Source organism: Blennius ocellaris, assembly GCF_963422515.1.
Source record: "Blennius ocellaris genome assembly, chromosome: 18".
In the NCBI taxonomy this organism is placed as follows: domain Eukaryota; kingdom Metazoa; phylum Chordata; class Actinopteri; order Blenniiformes; family Blenniidae; genus Blennius; species Blennius ocellaris.
The window spans coordinates 18,101,448-18,118,619 of NC_137667.1; the positions used below are offsets into that span (position 1 = coordinate 18,101,448).

At 41.9% G+C, this 17,172-nt stretch overlaps 1 protein-coding gene across 1 annotated transcript in view; it reads right to left on the reverse strand.

The window, feature by feature from the left end:
• The window catches only part of pex7 (peroxisomal biogenesis factor 7), a 50,318-nt gene that overhangs the window by 21,675 nt on the left and 11,471 nt on the right, over positions 1 to 17,172 (reverse strand). The window contains exons 7-9 of the mRNA XM_080514195.1: positions 8,636 to 8,742; positions 7,971 to 8,084; positions 5,303 to 5,358 (exon numbers count right to left, since the gene is read on the reverse strand). Of these exons, the coding sequence (XP_080370321.1) occupies positions 5,303 to 5,358; positions 7,971 to 8,084; positions 8,636 to 8,742 (277 nt within the window). The remainder of the gene's footprint in view (positions 1 to 5,302; positions 5,359 to 7,970; positions 8,085 to 8,635; positions 8,743 to 17,172) is intronic.

The window sequence follows — 17,172 nt, forward strand, 5'->3', positions numbered from 1 at the left end:
AAGACTGAGCAGATTGAGGATATTTATAGTCGGACGTTTTCTGCTCAAACTCTCAGAGTCGTCTGGGGAAATCTCAACTTCACTTTTCACTTCAATCAATTTAAAGAGCAGCAAATTAAACGTGTGCAAGTGCTGAAGTCTACTACTGAGGGTTAATAACCGTTACCTGACAGAAGGCAACATTATCATGGTATGACAGTAGCCGATGTACAACAATTACTTTTGTAGCACTGATTTTGGTCTCCACCACTAAAGTAAGAGTTGTTTTACCCAACTAATGAAACGCTTTACCACCGTTCTGTCAATCTCTGCTTCTTCATATGGTCTTAACAAAGGTTTTACATTCACCACTAGGACCACTAGTGGGTGCTGTTGGTTGTTTTGTTTTTTTATGGAAACACACACATGCTATAGAGAATAATACACTCTTAACATTTACAATGGGAGTACACAGAGCTGGACAGACAATCAAGTTGTATTGCTATCAACTATAAAACTACGAATAGGATACTTTGTTTTCAAGCGACAAATTAGAAAACTAATTTAAAGATATCCAGGTTAGAAATGACAAAATGAACATAATTCAGCTTTCAGTCCTGAGAGACTATGGACTGGGAGTCATTATTGTTATTGTTTATCTACTGAGCACGTGCAGAAGATATATTTACTATCGCCGTGGTGCACATGTGTAGTAGCAGCATTTCAGAAAAGTTGCGTTTTCCTGTGTTTCCATGGACACAGATTTGAGGGCATTTTTAAAAAGTTGCATTTTACCCTGTCTTCCCAGAGACGGAGCATTTTGAAAATGTCCACTTTGAAAGCCGAACGGACACAAAGCCTAACGAAAGTTTTCCCTTTTCCCCAATAAAAACACCGTAGCCTGAGCGGAGCGTCAGTAACATGGATCTTCTCCACACTAAAGGCAATATGTTTGTCTCTGAGGACCGTGGTGCACTTTTCTGAAACAGCGTTTCAGAAAAGCTGTGTTTTGCCCAATCGAAGCCTTTAAAAAAAAAAAAAAATAAATAAAAAAGCTGTGTTTTCAGTGACTCTGAGCGCCATTGTCGTCCAAACGAACACAAAAAAGACGGCCAAAGTTTTCTATTTTCACTTCAAAATGTTGCGTAATTGGGGCCTTCATTCTCTTCTATGGAGAACTAACAGGTTCTGCAGGAAAGCTGCCACTGTTATGCACAGAAATGTCTCACATGTAAATAAAGACATCCAGTATTTTCATGGGCATAAAGGATTGTTTATGCATTCATCTAATGCTGGTAGTGATTTCAGCTTGTGTGCCGCCTCAAGGGTTATTGAAAAACATAAAAAGAAAAATGTTAAGGGTGTTTGTTTGGTCAATTTCTGATACATTTCTGTGGATTAATGCTGCAGAGGACGTTTTCTTATGGGTGCAAGTCGGTGGTGATGGCCCGTGTGTGTGTGTGTGTGTGTGTGTGTGTGTGTGTGTGTGTGTGTGTGTGTGTGTGTGTGTGTGTGTGTGTGTGTGTGTGTGTGTGTGTGTGTGTGTGTGTGTGTGTGTGTGTGTGTGTGTGTGTGTGTCAGGGCAGCCTATAATAAAGTCAGTACTCAGCATCGGATATTTTAGCCAATGAAAGCCAAGATCAATACAACAATAAAACACAGGGTTTGACACAGAGCCAGCTCTTACCACATTTATCTTTCAGCCTTCCTTCTTTCCCATATCTACCCCCCCACCCCCCACCCCTTCTTGTCTGACGTGTCTGAAGCTTGCTTTCATGTCAGAGTCGTCTTTCTTCCAGCTCTCCACCAATCACTCTTTCATCTTTTGTTGGGTGTCCTGTGAGCTGCAGCTGGAGTTGAATCGAGCCATGTAAAGACATCCAGTGAATCAAAATGATGGGAAAAGCCATCGCTCAGACACAGACGACACGCAGGCTAAAAGAGATGTTCGTAGCCGCGGTATCTCGAGTTGCACAACGATGATTGACTCGCATCGAGGCAAATTCAGGTTGCAAAGAAACCAATAAATCTGAGGAGTCGAGGACGGTAAGCAACTAATAAACAACGATGAAACGTTCTTGTTGTCCATCAACTGAGCATGTGCAGAAGAACGATTTGCTATGCCGTGGTGCGCACGCGCAGCAGCCACACAGAAAGCTTGCATTTACGCGGACATGGAGTCAAAGTGTTTTCCAAAAGTTGCGTTTTCATCCATTTCTACAGAGATGGCGTCAGAGTATTTTCAAAACCTTGGGAGGAGTTTTGAAAAGGTTTCATTTTTAGTGGCCCTGAGCGTCGATGCCCTCGAGACAAACACCTAAAACACGACAAAAGGCTTAAAATAGTCGCATTTTATAGTAGATCCAGGCATGTAAATATCCACTGACAAATATCCAGTGAGAAATGGTTCCAATTTAAGTTCTTTATGCAAAAATGTGCTGCAATATGTGTCATTTGTGTCATTATATTGCTTTTGAACACAATGCTTTAGAGAACTCTATATGCCTCATAAAGGGTTAAAGCCTCCTTTCATGTTTGACCAGGCAACAATTCCATACTTATTTTTTCTTATGTTTAATAGATTTTTCAGAATTTTTGGCATTCCTTGTCAGAGATATTGTGGACTCCAGCCAATACAACATTAAATGAGATAAATCATGTGCAAGAAACACACAGGACGAGTCCCGAAGAGGAGCACAGCCTCTGTTCAATAGCCAATAAAACAAATGGCGTCCATTAGGTGTTTGGTGTGCATTGGCTGTTCTAATGTCATGTGCTATTAACTTAATTAAAACAGGTCTTCACTCAACGGTGGAATATTTCACTGACAGTTGGTTCTTTACACACATTAAGGAGAGAATCAATGCAATCTCTTTTAGCAAATATAATACATTGAAAAGGATTAAAATGAAACCATGAATTTTAGGAATTTTAGTTTTGCTAACAGCTGCAATACTGTTAAATATGAAGAACAAATTCACACAATTGTAGTCGAAGGACTTAAAAAAATCCCTATTATGCAAACTGAAAATTAGATTGTTATAAAAAAGAAAAGAAAATATCAGAGAATGTTGCGTTCATTTACAGCTGCACATCTATTATTGATCAGTAATATAAAATAAATGATCTGATCATGTTAAGGGAGATTTTTGACAAAAATGTATATGAATACTCAAGATGGATTTTAAATAAAAAAGTAGATTTAAATTACAATTAGATAAAATTATTAAATACAAAAAATGGCCCAATTATGAATCACAGCAATATAGAATATTGTGAAACAATAGAAATAACAGGATCAGAATAATTTTACAAAACTGGAAAATAATAAAAAAAAGAAAAGTTATGATGATTTGAATTAAATACTTATAATCTTGAACATTTCACTGTTTCATCACACAAACGGTACAAAAATTAAGATGTTCTTCATCATGGAAGTAAAATGATTTTTTTTTTTTTGCCCTTAAAATGAGTTATAAACTTTCTGTTGACTCATTAAAGCCCCATTTATGCGACAGCATTTCAAGTGAAAACGCATTGTTTTTACATTTGTTTCAGAAGAATTTCCCGTTTACACGGAAACGGCATAAATGCTGAAAACGATGTATTTTTCATGTTGGGCCACTGGTGGGTGCTGTTGGTTGTTTTTACAATGAAAGCACACAGACATTTGGATAGACAGACCACTAAGTCATTGTGGGTGATTGTTATTGCCCATCGACTCGTGCATGTGCAGAAGAACTATTCACTACGGCCGTGGTGTGCAGGCGCAGTAGCAGTGTTTCAGAAAAGTTGAGCTTTTCCGTTTCCCGGATACAGACTGGAAGCATTTCAGAAAGGTTGCATTTTCCTGACAAAAAAAAAAGACAGAGAGGGGCAGCATATTCTCACAAGAAACACAGAGGCAGTCGAGCTTGAAATTACACATTTTATTAACTCAGCCTCCGCAGCTCAATAAAGGAACAGCCCCCCCACCCCCCCCCCCCACCCCCAACCCCCCAATGCTACACACCAGTTATCACACATTATCGCTCAGTGTCCGAGCTCATTACCTCTCAGAGGATGACACCATCCATGCACTTTGGTTGGTAATTGAAATCAAAAGCAGCAGCACGTCCGGCGCTCCGGTGTTTCATCCTCCGGAAAAGTTCCAATCCGACGTCACACTTCAGATTTAGTTGTGTATGAAGGGAGAGGAGGCGTATTTCCAGCACGGCTCAGTGATTTCAATGTGGATCGTTTTCTCACAACCCGGCGCTGAGAAATCCATGACACTAAAAACTACATTCCAGATGTTTATTCAATCAGTTTGGCTCAGGATAACTACAATTTATGTTCAGTTATTATCATCAGTTGTATTGTATTTGGTGATTACAAATCACATAAATGAGTTACTTGGATATTTCAAAGGTTTAACAGAAGTGCTCTCATTTCACTCGTGATGGGTGATAAGGAGATAAGTTGGCCTTTCTGCAGTGGAGTAAAACCAGAGCTGCTGAGGGAATAACTGTGCCAGGCATAAAACTCCCCTGGACTCAACTAGTTATACTAGCGCACTAACCTGTCAATAACCTGCCAATACCAATACCAATACCAGTACTGGTGCTGATGGTAGGAAGACATTCTCAATACGTTTAGAGGAGCTCATGTTTTAGGCATTAATTGGGGCGACACGCACCATTATTTTATTTATTTTTTTTTTCTAAGTTTGCTCGTTGACGAAGTCACGGGTGATTCGCATTTTGGTCAGTGGCGCACTGCGTCTTCCCTGGAAAATATGCATTCTGATTGGATAGCGTCGCAGAATTCGTCGGGAAACCCCTCGCCGTCCACCATTTTGAGTTTTTCGCTTCCGTCAACCAGCAACAACCTCAAAAGCAACATTTCTTCTTGTTGAAATGAGTTTGAAAGCTCAGATTTTCTGGATCTTCCATTGAGCCAAACAGCAGAACGAAACGTGCAAAACTAGAACCGCAGAACAGGTACCTTCACCAACGCCATATTTATCACCATGGAAACCAATGCATTACAAGGTTATTTGATCTACCACACCACTCCTTACATCGTTTGTCATGTTGTTGTAATGTTAATGTTGTTCTGTTGGTTCCTATTCTTTCGTGCTTCTTGAACGCACCGTTAGGAGTGAGTTGGCGTGTGATTGGCTGAGAGTGGAGAAGGGGGCGGGGAGTGGAATGACCACTGTGCAAGCAGACGGCGAATGGTAGTGTCATACAAATACATAAATACACTTGGAAAAAAATTAATAAATAAACCTTCGCCACAACTTTGGTTTGCACAGGTAAAATGGGGGAGCTGATCTTACCTGACGCTGAAGTCGTACGAGCAGGACGCCAACACCGTCTGACTGAACGGGGAAAACTGGAAGGAAAGAATAAAAGAAAAATTACAAGTAGAAAAGAAAAAAAGACCTTTTGATCAGTTTTAATGTTTCAAAAACATTTCAAAACTCAGAGAGATCATGTTTTCTGTTTGGGGAGGTTTCAATTCAATGTATTATGTGAACTGGTTGAATTTCTTTTTTGGAGCTTTAACTTATTAATTCATTAATTTCATTCTGTCAAATAAACACAACTCAATGATGCTATATGAACATGTTATGAAATAAATTAAAAATGTGCAACACAATTAATGTGCTAAGAAATACGGAAAAACAAAAGACGAGACATTTTCTGCAACATTGAGAGGGAAGTTTATGTCGGGAAATGGGAGGAATTTCATGTCCTCTGGTGAGACTAATTACCATCAGAAATCATGAAGCGTTGTTGTGTAAAGGACAGTGGACAATTTTTACTTTAAAAAAAGTATTCAACTTAAAAAGCCCTGAGAGGACGTCATCTCTTCTTTCATTCAAAAACCTGCATTTCTGTTTCAATCCTGGAAACACCACAATAAAACCTTTTCATCTGCTCAGTTTGAGCTTTTCATTAAAAGTCTCCTGCTAGAAGTGCCTCGTGAAAGACATCCTCGGGCGGATTTCCCACAATTCAAAGTGGAAGGACCATGCAGGCAGTTTGAAAAGAGTCAGCCCAGATGCTGCAGCCACCGTCTGCAGAGAACTCTAAAAAAAATCTATTTATTTATTCATTTGTCCCTCTTCACTGCTTCCGACAGCTTCACCTTTTCTTACAAAACAGAATCCAACACATTTCTCTTGAAAGCAGCTTTTTCTGCCTCCACTTCAATTTGTAATTCTCGGCAGCTGTGATGATACAAGAGAAACAGGGGCACAGAGTCTACGTCTAATACCAATTCATAATCAAACTTTTTTTTAGTTTTTCCTTTGAAAAATGGTTGTAAAGTTCATCTGACAGCCGGTCGGAGAGTGTCTCAGTCTGTTTGTTTAATCCCTCCTCCCCCTCGCTGGTTCCCGCTCAATGTAATCAGTCAATGAGGCGTGTTTGCAAACGCTGACCAGCAGTTTGTAGGGAGACTCGTCGGGATCGATCGGTGACACCTGCCCTGGAAAAACCCAGACTGATGCGGCTCAGTTGGCCGAAATCAGGCCCTTCTCACTCCGCGCGGTCGTGCGTAGGTGTATTACCCGCTTTGTGAGGACACGGATTAGTTTCTTGTGAGGACACGACCTGGAATCGGGTGAAGTCTGATCGATAACACAAACTGGAGCTTTCTTAGATATTCCAAGGTATTTTAATGTGTTCTGACCTTAAATTCAGATAATCCGTTCTATGACACAAATTTGAGGAAGTTAAAACATATTTAAGGTTTTATGTTTGATGTATTTTGACCATACATTTAACAAGTGAATCAAATATTTAACAGGTGCAAATCGTTTGAAATATTTCTACAGTATTTTAATGTATTCTGACCTTAATTTAATTAGAAAATCTAATATCTAATTAAAATGTCATAAAAATTGAAATAGCGAGTGATGTAGAATTTTACAGTGTGTGTGTGTGTGTGTGTGTGTGTGTGTGTGTGTGTGTGTGTGTGTGTGTGTGTGTGTGTGTGTGTGTGTGTGTGTGTGTGTGTGTGTGTGTGTGTGTGTGTGAGGAAGGACTCTGTTTGCTTGCATGCCCGTTCAATGACGTCTGTGTGTGCGTGAAGTGACGTGTGTGGTGACTAATCTGTGTAACGTGGCTGGATTTGGATTTGGGAACTCCTCTGCATCTGTCCGTTCTCACACACGATACAAGATACGGTGTGTGTGAGTGTGTGTGTGTGTGTGTGTGAGATATATCATTAGGTCCATTTACGCAGGGCTTGTGATGCTGCCAGGCCTCACACCGTTGTGTCAGGACAGATTGTAGGAGTCTATCTCTGCTGTTGTATCTTTGATAGTTCTCAATCTGAAGTCCAGATGCAAAATATCAGAAATCACAAGGGTTGACCCTCGGGTCAAAGAAAAGCTGGAAATGACACTTTCTCTGAAATATTTTGAAAGCTTGCTTGCTTTGTGAAAGTGGGTGTTTTTTGCGTGCCATCTTTTGGCATCTTCAAGGCATTCCGGCAGGAGGCTTGCAGTCTTTCTTAGAACAAGGTTTAAAGTGAAAACGCATTTGTTTTTGTGTTATCCTTTGAGAAAAGCTTCACGTTTACGTAGAGACACTGAAGACAATGTAGTTAACATGTTGGACCACCAGTGAGTAATGTTTGTTTTTAGAATGAAACCACACACACACCAGCACAGAGAACAATACGCTATAAACATTAACAAAGGCAGTACATGAACATTCGTTATGGAAAAACGATCCCAAGTTGGATTATTATTACGGTGACTCTCAACTATAAAACTACCAAGTCCCAGGAGAATCTGAACTGGAAGTCGTGACACTCTGGAAGAAAACGTTGTTGTTACTGTCCATCTACTGAGCATGTGCAGAACAAAGGTGCTATGATATGAATAATATGTCATTGATGCTATAAAAAAATGAACCATATTGAACTGAAATGTCAACTCAAGGAACACAATATATTTCCCATGGCGGATAATGAAATGTGTATGCGTGTACCTTGACTCGGCGGACGGCGTATGTGTGTCCCAGCAGTTGATTGACGGGCTGTCGGACGTTCCGCAGGTCCCACACAGAGACGCTGCAGTCCACTGAGCCCGTGGCCACGATATTCTGCAGACCACAAGTTGCTTACTTTTCGTTTTGAATTTAGAAGAGAATCTAATATGCAAGAAAAACTTGAGCAGTTTTAAACATCTTTCAGGATTTGTTGTCTTGGCTGCTGTAACAATGCAAACTGTTATGGTAGAATGGTGTTGTGCCAGCTTGGTTTTGGACCAAAACGCCGGGGAGTTTCCTGTATTTTTTATCTAGTTTTTTATTACACGTTTCTGGCTCTCAATATAAAATAATCAAACTTTTTACACTTAGATGTTGTATTATTTCTTTTTGTTTTCGGTCCAGTATGTTCATCCAGTATGCCCAAATGGGTAAATAATTGTGGAATCACACAGGGAATAAAAAAAAGACACGAATCATTGAAGTTAAACAGTCATTAATGTTGAAATATAGAGGTAAAAGAAAAAGTAGTGAAAAACGACAAAATCACCGTCTGACTCGAACACACATTCATGCTATCAGAACCATTTTGAACAATTTTAGAACCAAAGAACTAAACAAAAAAAACACGCAAACACAAAACAAACTGGATACACATGTGGCACCTTGTCATATTTGCACCAATCACAGCTGAGGATCTCCGCCTTGTGCGCCGGGATGGCCAGTCGACACGCCGCGGCCTTCACGTCCCAAACCCTGAGCGTCCCGTCACCTGAGAGCAGGGAGACAGACGTGTTTACCCAGCATGCCCTGCTGTCTGGCACTTTAACAGCCCGTCCAGGTCGTCTGATTAACAGAGCATCGACCGGCAGAGGTTGCTTCTTCCACTATTGATCCTGTGTTGGATCGAACCTGGGACATCACACTTGTTCCAACAACCCACGGTACTTCCAGCAGGAGTGGTGACTAACACTGTGATATAAATTACAACCGGCAGTGAAATCAACAGAGGCTACAGAGTGAAAGACGCAGAGGCTGCGCAGGTGGTTCACGGCAACGCATAGCCGTCCTATATTGTTACATAATGAGAAAAGATTTAAGCTTAATGGCCTTTAACAAGTACTCATATCAATGACCTGTATTGGCAGGTAGCTAAACTTTAGTACTCTTTTAAAAAAATGTGGTTTGCCTCATTAAGTACTAAAATGTGCATTACAGTGAAGTTAAATTAAAAGTTTCTTCATACATTGGTTTATAACTGTTGGTTACAAACTGAATGTTATGTTGTTGTGCAGTTTCCTGAGTGACTCAAGAGATGAATGGAACTAAGTCACTGAAAACAAAACTTTTTGAAAACTAACCGACTTCGTCTCTGTGGAAACAGGAGAAAATGCAAAACACTTCGACTGTACATGGGCATATTTTGAAACTTTGCCATGTAAAAGTTAAACTTTTCTGAAACAAAAAAAAAAAAAAAGAAATCACTTGAAATGCAACACGCAGAAAAATGGACCAAACCATTGTGAGGAAGATCAGATAAAATACCTTTAAAGTTACGACTGTATATAGCGCTCTCAATGCTGACGGAACGACACAGGAGCAAGGGAGTTCGGCCAAACGCCATCATTTTGCAGATGAGCTCTGGTTTGGAGTTAAAAGCCATTTCGTAAGTGTTGGAGGCAGAAATATATGCGTGTGAGTGTGTTTCTGGGCGGAGGATTGAGGTTCTGCCAACACACTGCGACACTCGTCGGGCCGAACCTTCACGCTCCTCCCTCTTCCTCCTCCTCCTCCTCCTCCTCCTCCTCCTCCTCCTCCTCGGTCACTTCACAGCCACCGAGTTTCTCCAACTCCGCAGGACACTGAGGGTCCCTGCGTGCCTCGCATGAACCGAGAGCACGTCCGCTGCCAGAAGACTTACTCATCCACCTGCTCTTATGCTAATTTCCTCCATATCAGAGTCATAAAGAAACTTCAGTGGAAATCGAGGGCACTGCAGAGGGACCTCTGAGTGCAGCGTCACCAGCTGACTCCCAATCAAAAAGCGTGACTGCAGAGATGCCAAAAAGAGCTTTGATGCTCCGGAACAGCAAATTCAGAGATTGTAATAAGTGTACATGAGGTCATTTGGCCAATAGGAATCACTTGAGTGCAATGTTCAGCACAAATAACCTGAAAACAAACAAGCTCTTTCTCCACGTCACCACCATTTTCATTTTATGCTCCTTTCTCTCTGGCCACTGTGTTCTTTTCCCCACAGACAAAGTTGAGGCTGGAAATGTCACAATTTCCAGGCAGTGGAGGATATCCAGCTAATGGACTTGAAAAAAAAAAGAAAAAAAGAAAAAGAGTTGAATTCTGCAGAAAGTGTGGTCTCATAGGCGAGGTCCATAGCAGTTGTTTTCTGCCATAAAATGCAATGGACGTTTTCCCTTTTCATTTGAGCACGCTGTGTAAACAGGGCCCTAATGTTAAAGAACACATTAAAGTAAATGTAACTTTTATTAAAAGTAAAATAAATCCTACACTAAAAGGTGAAAAAATTCTACTTTTTGATTCATCAATAAATTGCTCTCATCACAACTACACACCAGACTAGTGCAGGTTTGATCTCAGGGCTGCTGTCAGGATTATTTGTTTTTGTTGTTGTTGTTGTTTTTCCTCCAGGAAGCAAAAGTTACATTTGCAGCATTTTGTTTCTGCAAAGCTCGGAGGTTTATTTAAATGTTATTATGCTGTTTGTGTGACCAGACCAAGAACAAGTAGGACAGATCAAAATAAACCAGTGGGGCTTCCATCTGGAAGCTGCAAACCTAAATAAATTTGCTTAATAGGATTATGTGAATTGGGTGTACAGAGAAATACAGTGGCACCTGAAGCCCCAACATGAGGCTGGAAACTGGCCCAAACATATTTTTTTTGGGGGGGGGAACTGAACTTGTCGTCTGCACAAATTTGAATAATCGGCCTCCGGCTGCTTGTTGCAGTGAAGAGATTAAAAGAGAAACATTGAGGGAGCTTCTCTTTCCCAGCTGACCAGCAGATTAATCCCCCCCACTTCTTGTACTTCCTCCCCTCTCATCTCTCTCATTCAATATTTTTTCTTTCCTTCTCACGCCCTGCACCTCCTCTTTAATCCCGGCGGTGGATGGAAGCCCTCCCTTGCAGCCTCCCGCAGACCCCCAGCCTCCTCCTGCGCTCCTCATCGATTCCTTCAAAACTGTTTTAACCCCTCCGGCCTCCCCACCCCTCCCCCGTCCGCTTTCCTCATTTACACAACCTCAGACGTGTGAGGAACCTCCTCCAGCATCACGTTGGAAACACGCCAGCCGCGTGTCGTCGTTTACAGCGGCAGAGCAGCTCAACGCCGCTTCTTTTTGCAGCAGCAGCAAAGGGTGTGTGTGTGTGTGTGTGTGTGTGTGTGTGTGTGTGTGTGTGTGTGTGTGTGTGTGTGTGTGTGTGTGTGTGTGTTCTGCAGTGCATTAGAGGCTGACTTCTGTAAAAGGGTCTCGCTCTATTACACCTGGTATCTCTGCTGTATCAGCAGCTTCAGCTTCTGCCAGCGTTTAATGCAAGTGATCTGTGACAAGCTTAAAATTCTGCCATTGAGCAACAAAACAGAGACACACACACACACACACACACACACACACCACACCACACACACACACACACACACACACACACACACACACACACACACACACACACACACACACACACACACACACACACACACACACACACACACACACACACACACACACACAAGCCCTATGAATTAGTCGAAAAATCTTTGATTTGCCTCACTGGCTCAATTCCAGGCTCTCACTTGTCCACCTGCAGTTGCCCTGTGATGAACTGGTGGCCCGTAAAGCGTGTAACCTGCTTGTCACCCATTGTCATTTGACGTTGACGACGTTCTTCCACGAACCTACACGAGATATAACAATATAGTTTATATAAAAAGCCATGCAGCAAATCTTTAACATGACTTTTCTTCATCATTTCTGTACTTGGACAGAGGTGCTCGGTTTTTCTGTTTAATTCCTGCGTGTCAGTTTTTGAATCTCACTGCATGCCAAATCCTAGGGATGCACCGATACTGATACCGATACTCATAGCAGGTATCAGGTCCGTATCATATTGGTTTGAGACAGCCTACAGTACGCCTAGGGAAGTATGTGGATAATATGCACTGTCCTATGTACTGTAGATGCTCTTGTATACTAATACACGTAACTATAATAAACCTGAATGAACAAAACAAATCATCTTATCTCATGTTTCTGAACAATGTCTCTCGCTCAGATAGACTTCCTTCCCCCCAAAAAGTCCAACATTTCTTATGGTAAGCAAATATTGATGTTGTACTGCCGGAAGAAAATAGTCTCATATTGATCAGTTCTGACTAATCGAGTGATACAATCATCGTCTACTTTGCCCCTCTGCCAGCAAGACCAGCAGTGATGTAGCTGCAGGCGAAAATGCAACAAAGAGCTCCAGCTCAATACCTTTGCAACCCGAAACAAGTCAAAGGAAGTTTAAAGAATAAAGTATTTCATTGTGTAAATACCCCTCTTGTAAATTATGAAACAAATTGAGGTAAAATGTTTCTGGAATGAAAATAAGAACAGAGCAGTGAGCTGCACTTCTTACTGATCCACATGCAGGAAAATGGACCAAACCATTGTGAGGCAGATGAGGAGGAACAAATAATTGTTCTTCAGTTAAAAATGCATCATTTTGGGGATATTTTTGGTAAAAGTACCTTCACTACTGATCAAAAAAATAATTTAAGTGCCGATAAAAAAAATGTCTCATATTCAAGCAAAACTTGAAACCAGGTTCATAAGAAGTACATGTTAGTGGACAAACAAAGTATTTAGTTGTGTACACACATTTCTGGAATATTCAGGCCCCATTGACAAAACGTTTTCAAGTAAAAACCTAAAACGTTGGTGTCTGTTTTGATGAAAACGTTGCTCAGAACCACTGAAAATGTTTGAAAATACCTTCCCAGAAGGATCTTTTCGAAAACTAGTTAGTTTTATAGTTGAGAGTCACGTGTAACAGCAATCCAACTCCATCGTCCATACGAACGTGTGTGTGCTGATCATTGTTAACATTTATAGTGTATTGTTCTCTGAGCACGTGTGGTTTCATCACAAAAACAATCAACAGCGCCCACAAGTGGCCAAACATGAAAACGGCATAATTTCTCATAGTTTTCAAAACACTAAACGCAAAAACCTTGTGAAATTAAAATGCAAAAATTATGGATTTTTACAGGAAACTTTGCCGTGCCTCAGTGAGTGGAGTTGATTCTCCACCTAATGGGATGAACCAAATGCATTCTGGTTCATTTGTTTTCACTAGGAAAGGTAGAAAGTAATAGTAGTGACAAAGTGAAAATGGACCAAACAATTGGTGTTCAGATAAGGAGCAGGGAAAGATCTGCTTTCAGTCGTCATCAAATAAATACTTCTGACTTCCACACCATTGAAAAAAATGGCTCATATTCAAGCAGCTGTTGAACGAGTTGCCTCAGATAGAAAACAAGCCTCCTCATTCACAGTGCAGGGTCACATTAGTCCCTGCTGCTGATGGAACCTCTTGCAACTAATCTTACCCTTGTGGGCGGAATGCATTTTTCTCCTGATACGCCAATATTTGCATTAAAAGAACACATTCATGTGGTTTCTATACGTTGCCTCTGCTGAGCTGGATGTGATCGCAGCAAGCGAGTGGGTGACTGCAGCGGAAAAATCCCTCGGGGTGGGAAAAAAAAAAAACAATTATGAAAGCCAGAGAGCTGCATACACAAAGATTTACATGATTGTTGTTACTGGCTGATGGCGGAGCCGAGATCAGCCACCTCCGGGGCTTATCGGTAACACCACGGCCACTGGTGCAGTATCGCAGGCCTGCAAACACACGGCTGGATCAGCGTCCTGCGTCGAGGCCAGCTGGCAGAGCCGCCGCGTCGTGAAACACAAATTACACGCAGACGAAAGGCGCCCAAGCTTCTTTTATTCGGAAATTAGTTTTCAATGCAGCTGCTTACGCTACATTCTCTGAATGGTTTAAAAGCAGGGGAGTCCAACATAAGGCCCGTGGCCCGAAACCGGCCGGCCAGATGCTCCAAGCAAACTGATTTTATGACACGTTTCTCAAGAGGAGTGGACACAACACGAGACTGAGACCCGAGCTGAGATGTCGGTGATGCTGCCATGAAAGGGAGCAAACTGGAATCAGCCTCAAAGTCAGTTTTCTGGACATACAACAGAAGCTTTCTTTAAAATTGGCTTCCTATTGAGATTGTAGTCATTTTTAGGTAGGATTTGTTTTTTGTTTTTTCGAGGGTGGGGTATAGACATTTCCATCACACTCTGTGTCACAACTAAGCAAATCTTTAAAGTTTAAAATGAAAGGCTATTATGACACCATTTTACCAGACCGGCCTGCTCAAGATGAAATGACACTGTATAGTCCCGTTTTAGTGCGGGAATGGACCGGTATAGTCCGTAACGGTTCGGGTTTCCACCACAAGAATTTGTGATTTTCCGGAAACAACCGCTCCAAAGGCGGTCGCTTCTCCGCTCCCCCTCCCTCAGGGAACCCGGGACTATGGAACGGGCCTGAGTTTGAGGAGGCGTCTGCTGATTGGTCAGTGCTTTTCTACACGCCCTCAATATTTTAACATGTCGGCTGGATGAATTCTCTGTTGTTAGCTATTCAGCTTTGCACTGGTTGGTTTTTTTTGTGGTTTTTTTTCTTTGCTGCGCAACTGTCGTGTCGGTCGTGAAAGAGCGGACGTGAGGCAGGGGGAGACCGGGGCTCGGGACCAGGCGCTACGAGGAGCACCGGGTGTCTATCTTTGTATCGCATCTGCTCAAACACTGAAGCAGCCACTCTGGTGGTCAGCGCCGTGGGATGTTGGGATGCAGGACCAACACGGAAATTGCAGCTGCAGCTCTGTGGCTGCAAAAAATAAAAGAACTAGCACAAAGCGGAGGATGTAAACAACAACAGAGGATTCATAAGGTCCAGATTTGCGGCCCTGGCTGAGATTACTGTTGTAACATCACATATCTGAGGAGCTCTAAGCCCCGCCTACTTTCTAACCTACGTCCTGCGGTGGAAACGCACACCAGATTTGGCTCCGGTTACACTTTGCCTGACTGCTCCGTATCGTTCCGTCCCGTCCCTGCACTTTTTGTGCTGTGGAAACACGCCATACGTAGCCCCTGAACTGAAACGTGTTCAACACCCCTGCTTTAAGGAATAGAGGAAGATAAAGAGGAGATAGAAGGTGACAATATCCAGGAATGGGCTCACAAATACAAATATTCAACAAATTTCAATTTAAGATGAGTCGACTAGTGTAAAAAAAGAAAAAAGAAAAGGAAAATACGGAACGACAACAGTAAAAATTGAGCTGTGTATTCAGACTCAACATATTGCGTTGACTCTCTGAAGCCTTTATCTTCAATAAAGTGGAGAAACTTGTTGATGAGACTCGTTATCTTGGACTATGTGGAGTAACTGCCTCTTTCGGTAAAATCAAGACACATATTGCCAGCAAACCTCTGACTGTGTTCTACTCTGTAAAATGTCTCATTTCAGCATTTTTTGGTCCCATTATTTCTGTTAAAAGCTTCAACACACATGTGAGCTTTGAGATCTAAATGCCATAATCGCTTCCACGGCGGCCTCGGTTACTTTCTGCCAGGAACGCGCCACCACACAAAAGTCCTGTCATTGTGTCGGGGCAGTTCAAAAGTGACGTTAAGAGTCCTGGTGGGTCTTAAAGATAGATGGATGAACGATAATGAGATGCGAAACAGCGCAAGCTAGTGTGAGCTCTCGGTGGGAAACTGCCGGCTTATCTCCACACGGAAGCCTCCCCTCTGGTGGCATTTAGCAGTGAGCATGAGGGGCGACTGCCACTTGTGACTTTGAAGCACGGGAGAGTGAGAAAGCCGGAGATAGGAAGGGGAAAAGCAGGAGGGCAGATGACGTTTCATTCTGATAAGCTTATCGGGGTTTCCCACGTTCATCGCTGCTTCTCTTCCTCGCGTCCTCTCATGTTTCTCGTCCTCATCGCTGCTTCCTTGCCCCCCCGCCCGTTTGGCTCGGCGCCATGTGAGGTTCCCACCTCCAACGTCAGTGTGGGTCTGTTTCGGTGTCCCTTCTCCCTGCAGATCCAATTCAGTGTCTTCTACTTCTACTTGCTATGAATCCGCTTTCCATTCATCCACAACCTCGTGTTTACGGCTCTGTTTGTCTTGATCTTCTTGATTGCTGTTCTTTTTTCTTTGAATTTGATGAAATTCCTCAATTTGGGAGCTCAGGCTGCACTGAAGCTGGATTCAGATGGTATGAAGCCACAAACTGAAGCTTTTAACTTTAATGTCAGATGAACGCAGGAAAATATTAAATAAGTATTGCAGTAATGATCCGTGTTAAACACCAACATGTTGGCAGATAATGGCAAGTTTTTTTTGTGGTTTGAGATTTGTTTTTCCAAATAAACAAATTCAAATCTGAATTTTCAGTTAATCACACAATCTTGGTTATTTCATCCACATTAATCGCAGTTTTCGTTCATTCTCATCACTTTAAAATTCCAAGTTATTGCATTTCTTTCAATCTTTTCAATATGTGTACTGGATGTGTAGATATTAAGCATGTGGAGATTAATCGATATGAATCAGTATTGTGATACAATGCGAGTGCAATCGGTTCCTTCACTGTGCATCAGTACAATTTCCGGGTGAAATCGAGGTACATCATCGGTCACTGCGTGCCTGCATCGGTAAAATGCACAGTTGCATCGATTTTTTTTTTTATTCAGAAAATTTCTGGTATAATTTCTTTGCATCATTTTGAATCGTATTGTACCAAATCGCATTGTGTCAAATTGTATATCAAATATATCAACTATCAAATCGTATCGAATCGGGAACAGGCTCATATCGGATCGCATCGGATCGCCAGGGGATTCAATGAATCGCTAATGTATGGTATCGCTGGGAGTGTGTCGAGGTGCGTATCGAATCGTTTCTCAGCGATGGAGATTCACATGCCTCGGAGATATCCCAGAGCAGAATATATGACTGAAGAAATAAACAAAACAAAAAAAACAGAAACCAACAGAGTTTTCAATTACACTCATTTGTTTTTGGGATGCTCCTCG